We start from the raw sequence: 16,878 nt of genomic DNA on the forward strand, positions 1-16,878 counted from the left end.
ACAAGAAGTCACCACACAAACGTATAACCCTCCTCAGATTCATGGCTTCTCGTTGCTCACCTCCACATAATCTAGTTACTTTGTAGAGTTCATATCTTTGTGCACTTACTCTCTTGCATAGCTATTGCCATTGGATTTGATTTTTTTTTTTTTTTGATACTGTATAATCCTTTTGTGTAAAGAATGTGTATTAAAGCTACCATAGTGCCTGTATATTGTGCACATGTGTGTAGAGTCATTGTTCCTTTTAATCAAATGTATAGTGTAGCCCTTTTAAGAAAACAGGTACCATAATACACTGGGAGTACTAAGCTGTTGGGCAAGCTGTATTTGCTGCTGAAGTGTTAACATCACTTACGCTGTGTTGTTTTGTTTGTAATAAAGTTACCTGCTCATCATTAGTCATGCTGAATCCTGATTTTCTTTATGATGCTAAGTACTGAAAATAGTATGTATTTTGTGCCACCATCAAACATTCTGGTTTATTACTTGATGCAAGAATTTGCTTCCTTTAGAGTCTGTTGTGTTCCCAGAATAACTGTGTTCACACCTGGTCAGTGTGCTGTAGCTAATGTGTCTATTTGTTCCTCTGATGTGCTTTCCTGCACTGCATATTATTTCCATTAGTCAGACAGTCAGATACATTCTTTGATTTTGTTTTGTCCTTGTATTTTCATGGGTCATACACACAAAACAAGACCTTTCTTGCTTGGTATAGTCACACAGTTAAATATCAGTAAAAGAAATTAAAATTACTTTCAGTCACTTAGTTTTAACACTTTTCAATTCTTCCCCATAGGAAAAAAATATTTTAGAACTGGAAAATAATTTTTCTGCTTTAATATAGAGAAACATGTTATATAAATCAGAATAATAAAGTGGGCAACAGGGGCCAACTGAGGTTTCTTTTTGGGGATAAACTCTTGGCTAGGCTTGTAAGGGCCCCAGGGCCATTAGCCTAGTAACTTCCTATGATCCTATGAAGTAACAAAGCAGTATTAGAATAGTAAAGTATTTCATGTATGCTATAAATCATCACTGTGGCAGCTTTGGAGATGGACTTTAATGTTTCTAAGTCAACACTCTGCCTTAGCACACTGTGCTATTTTTATTATATTTGGAAGTTAATTATTGATGTGCATTGTGCACTGAAATGTGGTACATAGTACAAACCTGTGCTAAGCCTCTGTTTATTTGCACCAGGTGTCATGTTTATTTTGAATTCTGACAAAGAATGCAAGACTGTTTACCCACCTCCCTTCTTCTGTTTCCTTCTTTTAGACAGAATCTCCATAATAAGTTCTCTGGATGGATTTTCATGTAGAATTGCACAACTAGACTTCACAAGCAAGGCATCCTAAATTATGAAAATCTACATTCTATGGATACATGTCTATCTGCTTCTAAGTAAGTCTCACCGTGTCTCAGCAAAATGCATCTCAGAAATAAAACAAATGAGATGTTCAGTGCAGAAAATCATGCTGGCCCATTCCTTTGTTGAAATCATGGATAGTAGATATGATTTAGCTAGGGTCATACATGGTGGAAAGGTTTACACACTATGCAATATAATTTTGAGTTAGACTATGTCAGATTAGATTAAGAAAGGACTCATGTTGTGTCTGTTTGCTACATAGTACAGAAATTAGTCACTCTAGTACAATGCTGGTACATAAAAGGGATTTAGAGACAGTTCATGTACAGTATTCTGCTTTATAATGAAGGACAGCACATCACAAACCATACAACAGGAGTAAGAGAAGAAGACAGGCACTAAAATGGTAGCAGGCATAAATATTTCCCTATATGTGTTGGTACAGTTACAGTTTAAAGTTTCAGAAACGTGAAGGAGTCTAGGATGCAAGATGAAGGTAAGTGTCATCCAGAAAATGCAGCGCTCACATCAACTATCAAATCCTGATAGAAATGAAAACCTCTGACAGACACACACTTACTAGGACATTGATAAGCCAGATACTTGGAGTCTGTGTCACACAGTTGGTTATACACTTATACTTACATGAAAGACTTATCTCAGAGGTCACATAGTAACAGAACAATATACACGTTGTCCACTGGTATGTCCTAATAATGTTAGTTGGAAGAGACATCAAAAGACTTGCCCTGATGTTTGCATCCATTATTCAGTTAATGATTTTTTTAATACTATGGTCAAGGCACAGTTGTTCTGACCAAAGATCATGGAACACAAAATCCTGAGACCTCTCTGTTTAAAATCTGATTCAAGGGGGTATATTGGTTACCTTTATCACAACATCATCTTCTGGCGAAGATTGAGGGTAAGCCCTGGGTAAGAAGTTTAGTTTTAATATTGTAGATGGGAGAGGTCTAGAGGGGAAGAATACTGGCATTAAAAAATTGTATTTGCATAATGAATATTTATCTAAGTTTCTCTGTCTGTCAACATCTGTTAGTTGAAACCGGGCCTTTATATGTTGGACGCCTTTTTTTTCTTTTCTTTCTTCTCAATCTTCTCAGCTTCTCTGTAGCCATGATATAACCAGTCTGGACCAGTAAATATGCCAGCTTCTAGGTGTTACTACTCTCCATACCACAGCCTTTACCAAATACAGTAATATCAGTCCTACACTGATGCATGATCTTAGAAGATCTATGCTGCTGTGTAGAGCAGACCATTTTGCTCAAGTTCCCTGTCTTTCAATTACTCTTACACACCAGCCTTCCACCAATGTAAGTTAATTATGCTTTGTGAACCTAATGCTTCAAACATACACAATGTACACATTCTGAATCAGGCTCATTAATAAAACAGCAAGTAACAAAATAATTATCTATAACAAAATTTGGTTAAATTGACTTATTTCACAAGATTCTGGGAACTGGCTTTTAAACAGATTATAACTAATCACTGACTACACAAAATTAACTTTATTTTCTAGTACAGTTGAGAAATTTTAGTCTGTGCAGTAACTAATTTTTAAAGTATTATTTGGTTCATATTTTAATAGCAAAACATGACTGGATGTGACTGATGCAGAGTTTGACCATGTAGTGTAGCTTTCTAATGAGGATAAAGCCTGACTGACCAAACAAAGCCAGCTGTGGAGAACCTGCATTTCCTACACCCAAACATTCTTTACTGCTATTATATAATGGTATTAAAAATGCCTTAACTTACATGTTTTAACTGTTTTAAATAATGTTATTGTAAGTTGGGATTGCATTTCATGCTTGTGGTAGATGAAGGACCAGTTGGTGTGTTAATAGTGAGAGCATGTTTATACTGCTATCTACTAACAAAGTACTGAGTTTCTATCTCAGCTGCCTGCCAAATATAACTTGAAACTGGCTGCTCAAGTACACATACACTTGTAAGACATAATTAAATCTGTACAATTTATGAGCAAACACAACACACAAACAAAAAATAATTTTAAGCAGAGTTGAGCCCAATTTCCTGCATCTCCACATCCCATGTATTATTCTCACTCCTAAGTCACTGTACCACAGAAAAATCAGCATACAGCAATACACAGTGAAAAACTCTCTTGTTCATTTTCCAGGAGGCTGCAGTTTTGGACAACATAAAAAACAGTAGTAGCTCACCAATTCTTCTCTCCAATGTGGAGTATGTAAGAACACATCTAATGCACAAGTAGAGTTGTATCAGCTTATGGCATTTAGGCCACTGGAGAAATCATCAATCGGGTCATTAGCTGTTGGGTGAAGTTTGAGAAGTCAGTCTACATTTTGGTAAATAGTAAATGTCTCTGTTTAACAAACTGAAAAGTCTTATTTTTTTACATAACAACATTGCACAATTTAACTTTTTGTCCATAGGGTTTGCTATGACAAGAATGTCTGGAGACAGATTTTACTGCACTGTGTACATGCATAAATCTGTGTAAGCAAAGCAGTGTCATAGTAAGCTTAATTCATAAATTACCTATACACATTTGTCAATGACTATCATCTTTCACACATGCTTTAAAGTATATACAGTCCTGTAGCAGTTTGTTCACACGTCCACTCACTCACATTTGTGAGGTGCTGTACACAGTAACCACACAATGAGAACCCAAAACCAGGAATTTCCTGTGGGTCCTGTTCACAAACTACTTCTGACGAAAGCCTGTGCAGTACATTCAGTAGGATCCAAACTTTTAGTTACACTTATAGTTTAGTTAATATCCATCTATTTCTTCTTCAATAAGTATTAAAAGGTCAATTTGTGACTTGTTATTTAATATAGCATCCAACATATTATGAGTGACTGTAGCTTTTTATGTAGTGATTTCTGTATGAACTAGCAAGGGAAAATGAGCATGTTTAGTAGTTAATAACAGTTCTATACATCCAGACCAAGTGTCTTACCAAGTATAAGTATGCCAGCCTTGTGCTGGTGCTATAGTGGGATAAAGCTTTGACTGCAGCCCAGGTAACTTGAATTTGACTAGCAGCTCAGGTGTTTGATGACACAGGATGGAAAGAAGGGCACACTCATCTTGGGGAGGAGAGATGGTGGTATCTACCTGGGTCACACCACTGCTCTAATGAAAGGACTTCAGTTAATAGGTTCATAGGCTGATACTAGGCTATCTGCCCTAGGGCATTTATAAGCCTAGCCAGAGTATGTTTGGCTTTTTCCACCCTTTTAGATTAGTTGACTGTGCCTTTGTATAGTAGGTCACAGAAGGTAGCCCTTTTAAGGTTTGTTTACTGTACCTCTGTCAAGCAGCGACACAGAAGAGATCCCAGGGGTAAACTTATGATCTCCCATCCATTCGTCAAGATTTCTCTTGAAGAGGGTCAGTGAGGGGCTCTGCCTGACATGGATTGGGATTTTGTTCCAGAGTGAGGGGAGCCTCTGGGATATGAATCTGTCCCTCCAGCATGTCCTATTTATTTCTGTGCTGAGGTTCAGGTCCCTGGAGCGTGTAGCTCTAAGGGATTTAGATTTCCTGAGGTGAAGCATGTCCATTAATTCTGGGTTGGACATGGCTTTATACATCAGACACAGATCGCCTCTGAGTAGGCGGTACGCAACTGAGTAGAGCTGGAGTTTCTTTAGCCGAACTGCATAGGGCATCTGTTTGAGCCCCTTGATCCCCTTGGTGAGATACTTTTGGGGTCTTTCCAGTTGCTGAAGGTGTCAGTTAAGGTACATCCCAAATGGGGCATTGTACTCAATTATGGGCCTGATAAGTGATGAGTAGAGGGGCACAATGACGTCTCTTGATCTAGATGTGAACCCTTTCATGATAAGGTGGGCTATATAGAAGGTCTTTCTAACCACTTTGGCAACGTGATTGTCAAAGGAGAGATTGCTATCTACTTGGGTCCCCAAGTCGCTAATTACTTCTTCCATACTTAAAGGATTACCACCTATGTGGTAATTTGTGGGCACTTTGTTTTTTCCAAAGGGGATGACTATGCACTTTTTGGCATTTAGCTTTAGGCCATGGCTCTGGCACCAGTTATCCGTCTCTGTGAGACCCTTTTGGAGGATGCTTGTGTCAGTCGGAGAGCCGATTATAGCACCCAGTTTGCAGTCATCTGTGAACTTGGTCAGTCATAGTCCACCCGTGTTAGCCTGTACCTTGGAGAAATATATACTGAACAAGAGAGGTCCCAGGACTGAGCCTTGTGGGACACCACTTGTAACTGGTTTAGAGTCTGACATGGCACCTGCTATTCTGACCATGTGGGTTCTATCCCTGAGCCAGTTTGCAACCCATCTTGTGACATAGGGTTGGATATTTAAGCTGGTGAGCTTATTTATGATGCTCGAGTGGGGTATTGTGTCAAAGGCCTTTGCAAGGTCCAGGTAGGCTGTGTGGACTACCTTCCCTTCATCTATGGCTTTGGTAACTGTTTCAAAGAAGTCGACCAAGTTCAAGAGGCAAGATCTGCCCTTAACGAAGCTGAATTGGGTAGGATCCAGTGTCTGGAGGTTCCCAATGTCTTTGTTTATGATTTCCATGATGATACGTTCCATAGCTTTGCAGACCAGGCTAGTCAGGCTTATAGGGCGATAGTTTCCGGGGTCTGTTGTGGCACCACCTTTGTGGAGTGGGACCACTGTTGCTGTACACCATTCCTTGGGAACATATCCTGTAGTAAGGCTGAGAATGAACAGTGACTTTATATGAGGGTTTAGTTCTTCTTGGAGCTTGTGTAAGACGCAGCCCGGGACACCGTCTGGTCCCATTGATGCTGTGTTTTTAGCTTTGGAGAGGGCAGCTTTCACCTGTGCATCTGTGATCTCAGGAAGGCTACACTCTGTTGGGATAGACATTTGCTCTTTTGGGGGGGAAGGGGGGGGGGAGTTTGCACTGAACCTTCCTGCCAGGATGTTGGCTATGTCTGTGGGTTCAGTGAATTTTTTGTCATTTTGCACTAACTCAGAGCATATCTGGGAGTTGCCTCCCAGGTTTCTGACATAACTAAAGAAGGCCTTGTGCTTATCTTTAGTGTCTTGTGCAATTTTTCTTTCAAAGCTGGCCTTAGAAGATTTTATGAGGGATTGTAGTTTCTTGCTAGTACTGATCAGTGATGCCTTCTCTTTTTGGGATGTTGCTCTGTCATGTAGTAGCTTTCTCCTTCTGTTATATAGCTTATTTATGGCTGGGGTCCACCAGACAGGTATCCTGCCTTTGGAGGAGTGAGTCTTGGTTTTATTTGGGATAGCATGCTCCATGCATTCCTGTAGGTGTCCATAGAATGCTTTTGTAAAGGATTCTGCATTTTGGGCCGTATTGTCCACTGGCCCGGAGGCTTTGAAGGATTCCACCTCAGTTTTGAGAAGTGTGAAGTTTGCTTTTGAAAAGTTCTTCACCATGGTTTCCTTGGCTGGGGGTGGGGACAGAATATGGATGTCCAGTGAGATTTGTTTATGGTCTGATCTTACCAATGAGGGTTATACCTCTGGTGTGGAACATAGAGGCCCCATGTTGGTGATGACCAGATCCAGTATGTTTTCACCTCTTGTGGGAGTGGTGACGAGTTGTTCCATAGCATTTGAGTTTATAAATTCTAGGAACCGTTGGGCTAGGGTGTTTGGGCTTGAGAAGTTTTCCCAATCGATGTTTGGGTAGTTGAAGTCACCCAGTATAATAGTGTTTGGAGAGACCTTCATATTCTCCAGTGTTCTCAGGAAAGCCGAATGAGGTTCCTGTGTTTGGAAGGGTAGTCTGTAGCAGGCTACAAACTGAAAGGCAGTTTTGCCCACTGTTAGTTGCACATGGATGGTCTCCGAAGCTTCGTGCAGTGCAACTAGCCTGGAGGTGTGGGTATCTTTGATAAATATGGATACTCACCCTCCTTTTGTAGTTCGGTCCGAGTTTTGGGGCCAGAAAGCATGGCATGAAGTATAGCCTGGTAGTGCTGGGGTGCTCTCAGGAGCCTTGAACCAGGTTTCTGTTACTGCACAGATATCAATATTCTCCATACTGAGGAGAGTCTCGAGTGCGTGCATCTTGAGGTTTAGACTTTTGGCGTTGAGCAGCATTACCCTTAGTTTTTTTTTCTTTGTGTTGTCTATGGGGGTGGGTTTGTCTTTTGAGCCTTGCCTAAAAAAGGCATTATGGGGGAGGCAAGAGCCTTAGCCAGTATTCGAAAATCCAGGGGTGACAGGTGCAAGCCATCTCTAGCGAAGCAACGTGGCTTGTCGAGCAAGTCATCCCAGGCTGACAGACACTGGATCCCCTTTGAATGACACCAATACTTTAGCCAATTGTTAAAATGTATCATTTTGTCTTTATACTGTGGCATCATTCTTGGTGAGGGTAAGATGCTACTCAAGGTCAGGGTCATACTGGCCTGGGCTACATGATCAAAGAGCTCCTGTACGTCTTTTTTCATGTAATCCAGGGAGGTACATCTCAGGTCATTCACACCAGCATGGACAATGATGGAGTCATACTTGTTCTTGCTTTGGAGTGACCCGAGTGCTTGTGTTATGTGGCAGATCCTGGCACCCACCAGGCAGCTTACAGTGACCTTCTCCTTGTTCAGCCTGGTGAGTGGGACGTCACTGTGTCTGACAATAGAGTCGCCTATTACAAGTGTATTAGGTGTGTTGTTTAGCCTTAAACAGCAAAGTCCCCGGGAACTATAGGCCCATTAGCTTGACCAGCCTTATCTGCAAGACCATGGAACAAATCATCATGGACTTTATTAACAAAGATATAGGAATTCTCGAAAAGCTCAACCCGACCAGTTTGGCTTAGTCAAGGGGAGATCATGCCTATTAAACTTGGTGAAATTCTTGGAGACAGTCACCAAAGCCCTAGATGAGGACAAATCTGTGCATACAGCCTACCTAAACTTAGCCAAGGCCTTTGAAACAATCCCCCACTCAGGCATTATTGATAAACTTACCCAGATGGGTATCAAGCCATATATATATATATATATATATATATATATATATATATATATATATATATATATATATATATTATATATATATATATATAGAGAGAGAGAGAGATTGTCAGGTGGGTTGCAAACTGGCTCACTGATAGATCTCATACAGTCAAAACAGGGGACTCCACCTCCTCCAGCAGACCCGTAGCAAGTGGTGTTCCACAGGGATTGGTTCTGGGACCCCTACTGTTTGGAATCTACTCTGAAGTCACAGGCTAAACCTAAATGACTGAGGCTGACAAAGTTTGCTGATGACTGAAAACTGGGTGCATCATTGAAACCCCTAGTGATGTCAATATCCTGCAAGAAGTTCTTACGCAGACTAATGACTGGTGCCAAAGTCATGGTCTTAAACTTTATGCAAAAAAATGCATTATCATCCCCTTCGGCAAGGTTAATGTTTCTGCAGACTTCCACATCAGTAGCAATACCCTATGCACACAGTCACTGGTACGAGATCTGGGGACACAGATTGACAGCAACCTTAACTTCGATCACCATGTCTCCGCAGTGGTAAGAAGGGCATTTTATATTGCTCATCTCATATGTAAGAGCATTGCTTCCAGAAAAAAAAGAGGTTATAACCCCACTGTACTCTTCCCTCATTAGGCCAATACTCCCTTTGGTATGTTCCTTTCCAAACACCTGCAGCAATTGAAGAGACCACAAAGGTTCCTTACAAAGAAAATTCAGGGTCTTCAAGATTTGTCTTTTGCAGAGAAATTTAAATCATTGTCACTTTACTCTGTGTCATACAGACTGATCAGGGGAGACCTGTGCCTTGCATACAGAGCAATCTCTCACCCAGCTTTAATGGAAATGCTGCACATTCACAAGCCAAATGGCACAAGGGTCACTTGCTCAAAGGACCTTAACCTGTTATGTGATATCAACAGAACTTGCTGGAGAGACAGGTTTGTCTCACAGAGGTTGCCCCACTTTTGGAACAAGTTTCCTATTCATGTTAAACAAAGTCCCTTGTTGGCCTTATTTAAGTGTAATTTGGATGATTGGATGGGTAACTGGACATTCACCTCAGGGTTCCACCTGTGTCCCTCTTGGACAGGGGCAATATGTGCTGACTTTAGTGTCTGCTTGAACCAGACAACCTTGGGAACACAGGTTGAACTTGGCTAGGATTGTAAGGGCCCTGGGGCTGTTAGCCTAGTAACCTCCTATGATCCTATGATCCTATGTAATGAGCCAGTGCTGGGAAGAAATCAATATAACTCACTCCCACCCACGCCAATGATTGTAGCCTCTGAAAGCATATGTGGGGGAGCAGAAATACACAGACAAAGAGGCATAGATAACCTAAAGCAGTGATGCTAATCCCAGTTAGCAGATGTGGGAGAGTACAAATGTGTGGACTAGAATGCATATGCAGAATTTGCAGTGAAGCAAGTGCTTGTGCCACCATCAGTGGTTGTGTTAAGCCAAAATAAAGAAAAGCTTTCAACACCAGGTTATTAGTTGGACAGAGCACAAAGCACTCTCATGGCAGCCTGTGTAACAGCTGCCCTCAGACAGGATAGTGTCTGATCGAGGGGAGACTTGATGGTGTGCAGACACAGGGCAAGAATAATACAGAAAATAATAATGTCATTATTGCAGTTTTTCATAGTTTTTATTATGTGCTGGGAGATGTGTTTCAGAAAACCAAGGATCACTGAATTAAACCCCAGGCCTATGAAAAAAAACAACAGAGACATGACAAATAGTACACAGTTCACAAGCTTAAGAAAACTACACTATACACATCACACAAATAACAAGCTTAAACAAAGAAATCATGCTAATTGCAAAAGATCATGACCACTGTATCCCTTTGCATCACTGAACTCCCAGGCCCCACACCCCTATTACTACCAACTGCACAGTTATATAACTGTGAGGAAGCCAGCAGCCTCATGACTTGTGCTATTCACTAATAACACAGTTCATTTTTAAGAAGAGAATGATTGCACTTCACAGACATACTGTCTTACTGAGGACTTTCATTTATATTGCACTGATCCTGATTGATTCACTGAAACAGGCAACTGTGAAACAACCTGTTCCCTGGCAGAATACTTCTCGTGCTGAGCTTACACTAGTGATCAGTCTCTTACACAATGTGATCCCTAAAACAGTCAAAATGTTTCTACTGTTTGGATGCACATATAATCTAAGACAAACGTATTGTAAATCAGGACTACAGAATACTCCAGCTCTATTAAGTTTACTTATGTTATTCAGTGTTGGAGTTAGATGTCTTTCCTGTTGTATGTCCCATTTGCCACCCTCATGTCTACATATATTCTTAATTTAGTTTCACTGACTTTGGAGAGGTTTTAACAGGTGAAGGCATTGCCCTGTTACTTTTTCCAGTAGTATCTAGTTACTGTAACCTTTTAAAACTTTTTCTATTATTTTTCTGACATGGAGTGGTATTTTCTGTGCTAGAGCTTCCTACAATACATATGGTTTTATGTGAAGCTTTGTTTGCTATATCTGTAGTTTTCCCCATTTCACTAAATAAATGCTTGCAATGATTTAATAAATTAGTCTGTTACTGGGATTTGTGTGACTAGTTATGGAACTGAGCATTTGTGTTACTCCAAGAAACCTTTTATATATATCTCAGAAGACATCAAGTTCCTTCCAAACACTTGAACCATTAAAGTGAATTTTTCTTTGTTTACTTTTATTTCTTTTCCTGAACAACCTTTCACTAGCAGTGGAATTTGTATGTTACAAACAAATATCTTTGCATCTGCTTTTTTAAACCCTGGCTGTGATTTAGTTTTTAAAATATGTCACTGGTCATTATATTAACTGCGACACTTTAATTTGTCATCATTTTAATTTCATTTATGATAATTCTATCATTCTTACATCCCCCACTAATCATGTCATTGTCACTTTTGTATATTGGAATAAATCACACACGCACACACACATACACACACACACACACATAGATATATATATATATGTATATATATATATATATATGTATGTATGTATGTATATATACATATATACATATATATATATATATATATATATATATATATATATATATATATATATATATATGGGTCTAATTCATTTCACTGAAAACACACTTCACTGAAACTCATTTCGTTGAAAACTTATTTCACTGAAAATCAGTTGCCTGAGCACAATTCACCGAAAGCTCACTTTACTGAAAATTCATTTGAGTGAAACTCTTTTTGTTGAAAGGTATATGCCCTGTTCCCCACTGTAGTGCGATCCTGGAGTTAGTATACATATATATATATATATATATATATATATATATATATATATATATATATATATATATATATACACACACACACACACACATATGGATATAGCCACATGGAGCTATGTTAAAATAACAAATTACTATAATGTCAAGTTGCAAAACTGCAAAATGGTGAGACGAAAATGACAAAAGTTTATATTCACTAATATCCAGATCATCATAAATTGTCCCCTGGTAAGTAAATAATTGGCCAACAAAACTTAAAAAAATAAATCAAAGCAAATAAAACCTACCCCCCAACTAAATATACCAATTCCAAGATCAGAGTACAGTGGAGAAAAGGGCAAAGTCCACCACACTGGCCAACTGACTGCTTTCCTGGAGAAAATGTACAATGATTTAAACATTCATGAATGTAAACTTTCATAATTTCCATCTCGCTGTTTTGCAACTCGACATTTTGGCTTTTCAAGAATTTAAAGTAGATCCATATATACATATATATGATCTATTTCAGATGATTGAGTTTTCAGAAACTTGAAATTCATATGGATGAGACCATATGATCGAGTTTCCAAAAATTCAAACATTCAAAAAAAAAAAAAACAGAAAAATCTACTTTTTTATGTTTATACAGGGTCTTAAGCCTCCCTTCACACCCACACCTCCTGTAAATGATATATACTAACTCCAAAATCACACTACAGTGAAGAAAAGGGTAAATTTCCCGATCCTTGCTGTATCACTGTCTCAATTCAAAAGTTTCAAGTTTTCAAAAACTTGAGCCCATATGAATTTCAAGTTTCTGAAAACTTGATCAACTGATAGGGAACCATACACACACACACACACATACACACACACACACACACACACACACACACACACACACACACATATATATATATATATATATGTGTGTGTGTGTGTGTGTGTGTGTGTGTGTGTGTGTGTGTGTGTGTCTGTAAAACTATTTATTAAGTATTCCTTTTTTTCCTAAAGTTGAAAGTAAAGATTTTCCTTAAATTGCATATACTCTGTATTATAAATTCTATCCATTGGTCCTTCGTATCTTCCTAAGTTCCAAAACACCTCCAATATCTTAATAGTCTTATTATTAAAATAAATCCCCATTTTTTAATTACTTTCCAAAATCCCTTGCTTTTCTCTTTATTAATTCTTAAACCTACACAACCAAGACACTTTTTACACCAGATTTATAAAGGTTGCCACAAAGTGCACACTATGTATACACTTAGCGTAACCTTTCTGAGTGCATAAACAGCACACACATCATTATAGGGCTGTTCTTGAATTCAAAAAGTTTACACAAAGGTGTCAGCTTTATGAATCCAGCCTTATGTCAACTAACCACCCATTTTTTTCAGCAATAAACACTATATCAGCTACATAAGCTATCATTATAAGAATCCTAATGTATCTTCTAAATTTAAACATAGCTTCTTCCATCTCTTTGTTAACCAAATATATGATCACATCCATAGGGTATCGTCTTACTTCTCTTCCTATTTTTATTTTTTCCCTTATCCATCCATTTACTATAACACTAGTAACATTTCTTTCATATTCATTTCTAAATAGCCTAATCATTTTTATCTATATTATACTTATCTAGAATATCCCATAATCTCATCCGTTTGAGTTGGTGGTACTTCAGGTGGAGGTAAAAGATGCCATGGCATCTATTGGAAAGAGTCAGTGTCCTTTATTTTATAAAACATAAAAAATACATTAATGACCTATTTACAGGGATATATATATATATATATATATATATATATATATATATATATTTCAATATTTTTTACAGTTTATCATTTTTCTAGTGACATCTTAATCGCATTGTTATTCTTCCATAATTCATCCCCACTCCTTCCACTACCATAATCTAAATTTTTTCACAAATATCTGTTTAAAATGATTTTGCATTAAACAAAATTTCATTGTCTTTTATTCCAAATAACCCATGTTATATAAAATAAATCCTTATCTATCATTCTCACATATTCCTTCTTAGTATTCTTATAATATTCATACATAACCATATTCATATCTATGTTTCTTATGTCATTAATATTCTCAAAAAATTCAAACCAAAAAAAATATGTATTGAACCAATCAGCAAGTATAAAGCCACAAAATTAGCATATAACAACTTTTATTCACCACTTTTGGCATTAGAATTCTTAGAATAAAATAACTCAAAACACTCACCCTGATTTATAAAATCAATCAACCAATCAAAAAAATAAATTAACAGTAATTAAAACATTCTATTAACATACATAATATAAATACACAATTTATACAAAATATATAAAAACACTTCTGATTTATTTAAAACTAATTCTTGTTAATATGTAACCTCCTATTGTTTAAAAATTCTGAAGAAGTCTAATGACAAAAATAGTGGATAAAGGTTGTTATATGCTACATTTGTGGCTTTATTCTTGCTGATTGGTTCAATAAATGTTTTTTTTTTGGTTTTTGTCTTATTACTACTTATTACCAGAGTTGGATTTTGTGGAAATTTTTGTTGAATTTTGTTGGTTATTTCTACATTGTCCAATGGCTGAAGCAGCAAGAGATGCCTTGTTGGATATTTCCATACATCCAACACCAGGAATGACAGATTCTGGCCTACTGCAAATTCTATTGGACACTATGGGAGATATACAAAAATCTCTTAATGTGTTGGTTCATAACAATGTAAAATACTGGGCCAAAAGATGTGATTATTCCAGTTCTGATGAGGATCGACTGACTGTCATAGAATCCAGTAATTTTGGGACAAGTTCCATTCAAGAATTAAATAATCCTGAATATAGAGATGTTACATCCATTTTAAATGTGAACCATGATTCCTTTCATAGTTTTGGGTCAACAGGTGATATTTTTAATAAAAATGGAGAATATAAAGAACTCTGTGGAGAACCTGGTAAATTATTGAAAAAATACAGGATTTTAGACCTAGAAAGTAAATATTTTGAATGTTGTATTGAAATGAAGGTTGTTCCCAAAGTACTTCATTTTTTTACATGTCCTAATGGGGTAACCACATCCAACTCTTTTTTTACTACCTTGACAGAGTTTTTTAATAATGCTGGTATAGACTTTCTAAAGCTTTTAGTAAAAAACACTTTAGCCAATATAAGATCTATCAAGGAAGCTTTACTTAACATCAACCAGCATATTAATTTTGAATTTTATATAAGTCAGAGTCCCGAGTGGAATGAGAACTTGTTTTAGAAGAACTACAGCACTATGAAAACCTAGTTACTGTCCATAAAAATAAAAAGATTATAGAGAGATTTTGTTGCATATGAAAATCATACAGCTTATGCTTTCTTTGATCTGGTATTTAAAAATAATACACCCAAAAGATTTCTAGAAGAGAAAAGCTATAACTTTAAGAAACGGACAAATTTCTCCACAATTGACCAATCGGAATTTAGAGAATCTTCAGGGATGAAAGAATGTCACATTGTTACCGAGGTTACTAAAGGCCATGGACAGGAAATTGTAGATTGCTACAGAAACAAAGACTTTGATGAACTTCCATTGTATCCAGTTTCTGAAAAGGGATCTTCAGAGGTTAATAATGGAGCTAGACCTAAATTTTTTTACAAGAAAGAAGAAAAAACACAAAAAAGTCATACTATGAAAATAAGGGGAAGAGTAAGATCTGACTCATCAACCAACAATTAGAAAGGTACCATGCTGAAATTCATAATTTGTCAAGTTTTGTATTAAATGAAACTCATGGAAAGTTTTAAAGCTAGGTTTGAATTTTGTTCCTGCAAGAAGAGCGGATATTTCTAGAACTCTATTAGACTTAAAACAATATACATGCAAATTAAATTTAAGTTATCTTTTGAAAGATGTTAATTAATTTCATTCTGTGTTTGTTAAGCCCTCTGTTTACAATCCAGCACTGATTATACTATAAGCATTTTTTGAAGTTATGTGTGAAAATATTAGGAAATTATTAAGTAACAAAAATAAAAAAATGTTATTTTAATTTAACTGCATCAGAAAATCAAGCATTGAAGGAATTAAAAGATAATAAGGTTTTGAGAACAATGAAAGCCAATAAGGGGGATGTTTGGTGCTAATAGACCGGGATAAATGTATTAAGACTTCTGAAAGTGTGAAGATATGTGAAGGCTGCCAGCCTAGCCAGATAAAAGTTTTGTGGATATTTCTGTAATTTGTAAATATTAGTATAAGACACAGGCTTGTTCTCTTAAATGGAAGAAAATGGTGTTAAATGTGGAACTGAAAAAAATGTAACAACAGTGCACTCTGCTGTAGGAAAGCTGATAAGTCAAGCATTGTGTAATTGTTTGATCACAAAACCCAGAGCCGAGATGCCTGGATGAAGGAATTCTTGCTTTTGTTTTGAGACTAGAGTTAATTGCTAGAATTTGCATGTATAATGTCTTTTATTGCTATAGCTTCCTGACCAGGTGCAAGATCAAAGCAATGTAAATATAGAGTCTTTGTTAGCCTGGAAACCAGGGAGAAATGATATAATCTGAAATGAGTCAGTGATACTGTGTTATCAATTTAAGGACAGAGAGACTCAGAGCATTTTGCATTTGTCTTGAGAACATCCATCACCAGCACTCTGCTTATGCGCTATATGTAAGTTTATTTTAGAACTGTGTTTTCTCTTAGATATAGCTAGGAAATAGGAAGATCATATTAGTTTTTTTATGTATTGATGTCAGAACTTTTCTACTGTATTATTTTAAGTATTTCTCTGTGATCTCTGAACTCTTGACTAGCAATGTGTAGTAAGAAGTATTGTCTTGTGTTTTTATTATTAATTATTTTTAAACCTTTCAACTGTGGCTGTTTTGTATAGAGATAATTTAAGCTCTAGAGTACATTGCATGTATATAGTGATACTGTCCAAGTCACTCCAATAAGCTTTGCTGTTCAGTCACACTTACCATTTGGATAATAATATTGCACAGTAATAATTGGACACCCTTTGATATGGGCCTTATTAGTAGCTGATATTAGTGGTTGGTGGCAAGTGGTACTACCGTATAGTCTGGGTAAAAGGGGCACAGCTAGAGAACCTGTCCAAGCCTTCCCCAGGAGTGTCTGTGTGTTTGTATATAATTCATATCCCAAAGTGTGTGTGTGTCAGCTACTTGGGCAGGGACATGAAGCACTGG

The 16,878-nt window shown here is 37.2% G+C and overlaps 1 protein-coding gene across 1 annotated transcript in view; it reads left to right on the plus strand.

The window, feature by feature from the left end:
• The first annotated feature begins 1,287 nt into the window (after positions 1-1,287).
• LOC122800478 (putative GPI-anchored protein pfl2) overlaps positions 1,288-16,878 on the plus strand; it is a 102,369-nt gene continuing 86,778 nt past the window's right edge. The window contains exon 1 of the mRNA XM_044069920.1: positions 1,288-1,407. Coding sequence (XP_043925855.1) covers positions 1,365-1,407 — 43 coding nt within the window. The 5' untranslated portion in view covers positions 1,288-1,364. The remainder of the gene's footprint in view (positions 1,408-16,878) is intronic.

Source organism: Protopterus annectens, chromosome 4.part0 (assembly GCF_019279795.1).
Source record: "Protopterus annectens isolate FY-2018-M chromosome 4.part0, PAN1.0, whole genome shotgun sequence".
NCBI lineage: Eukaryota > Metazoa > Chordata > Ceratodontiformes > Protopteridae > Protopterus > Protopterus annectens.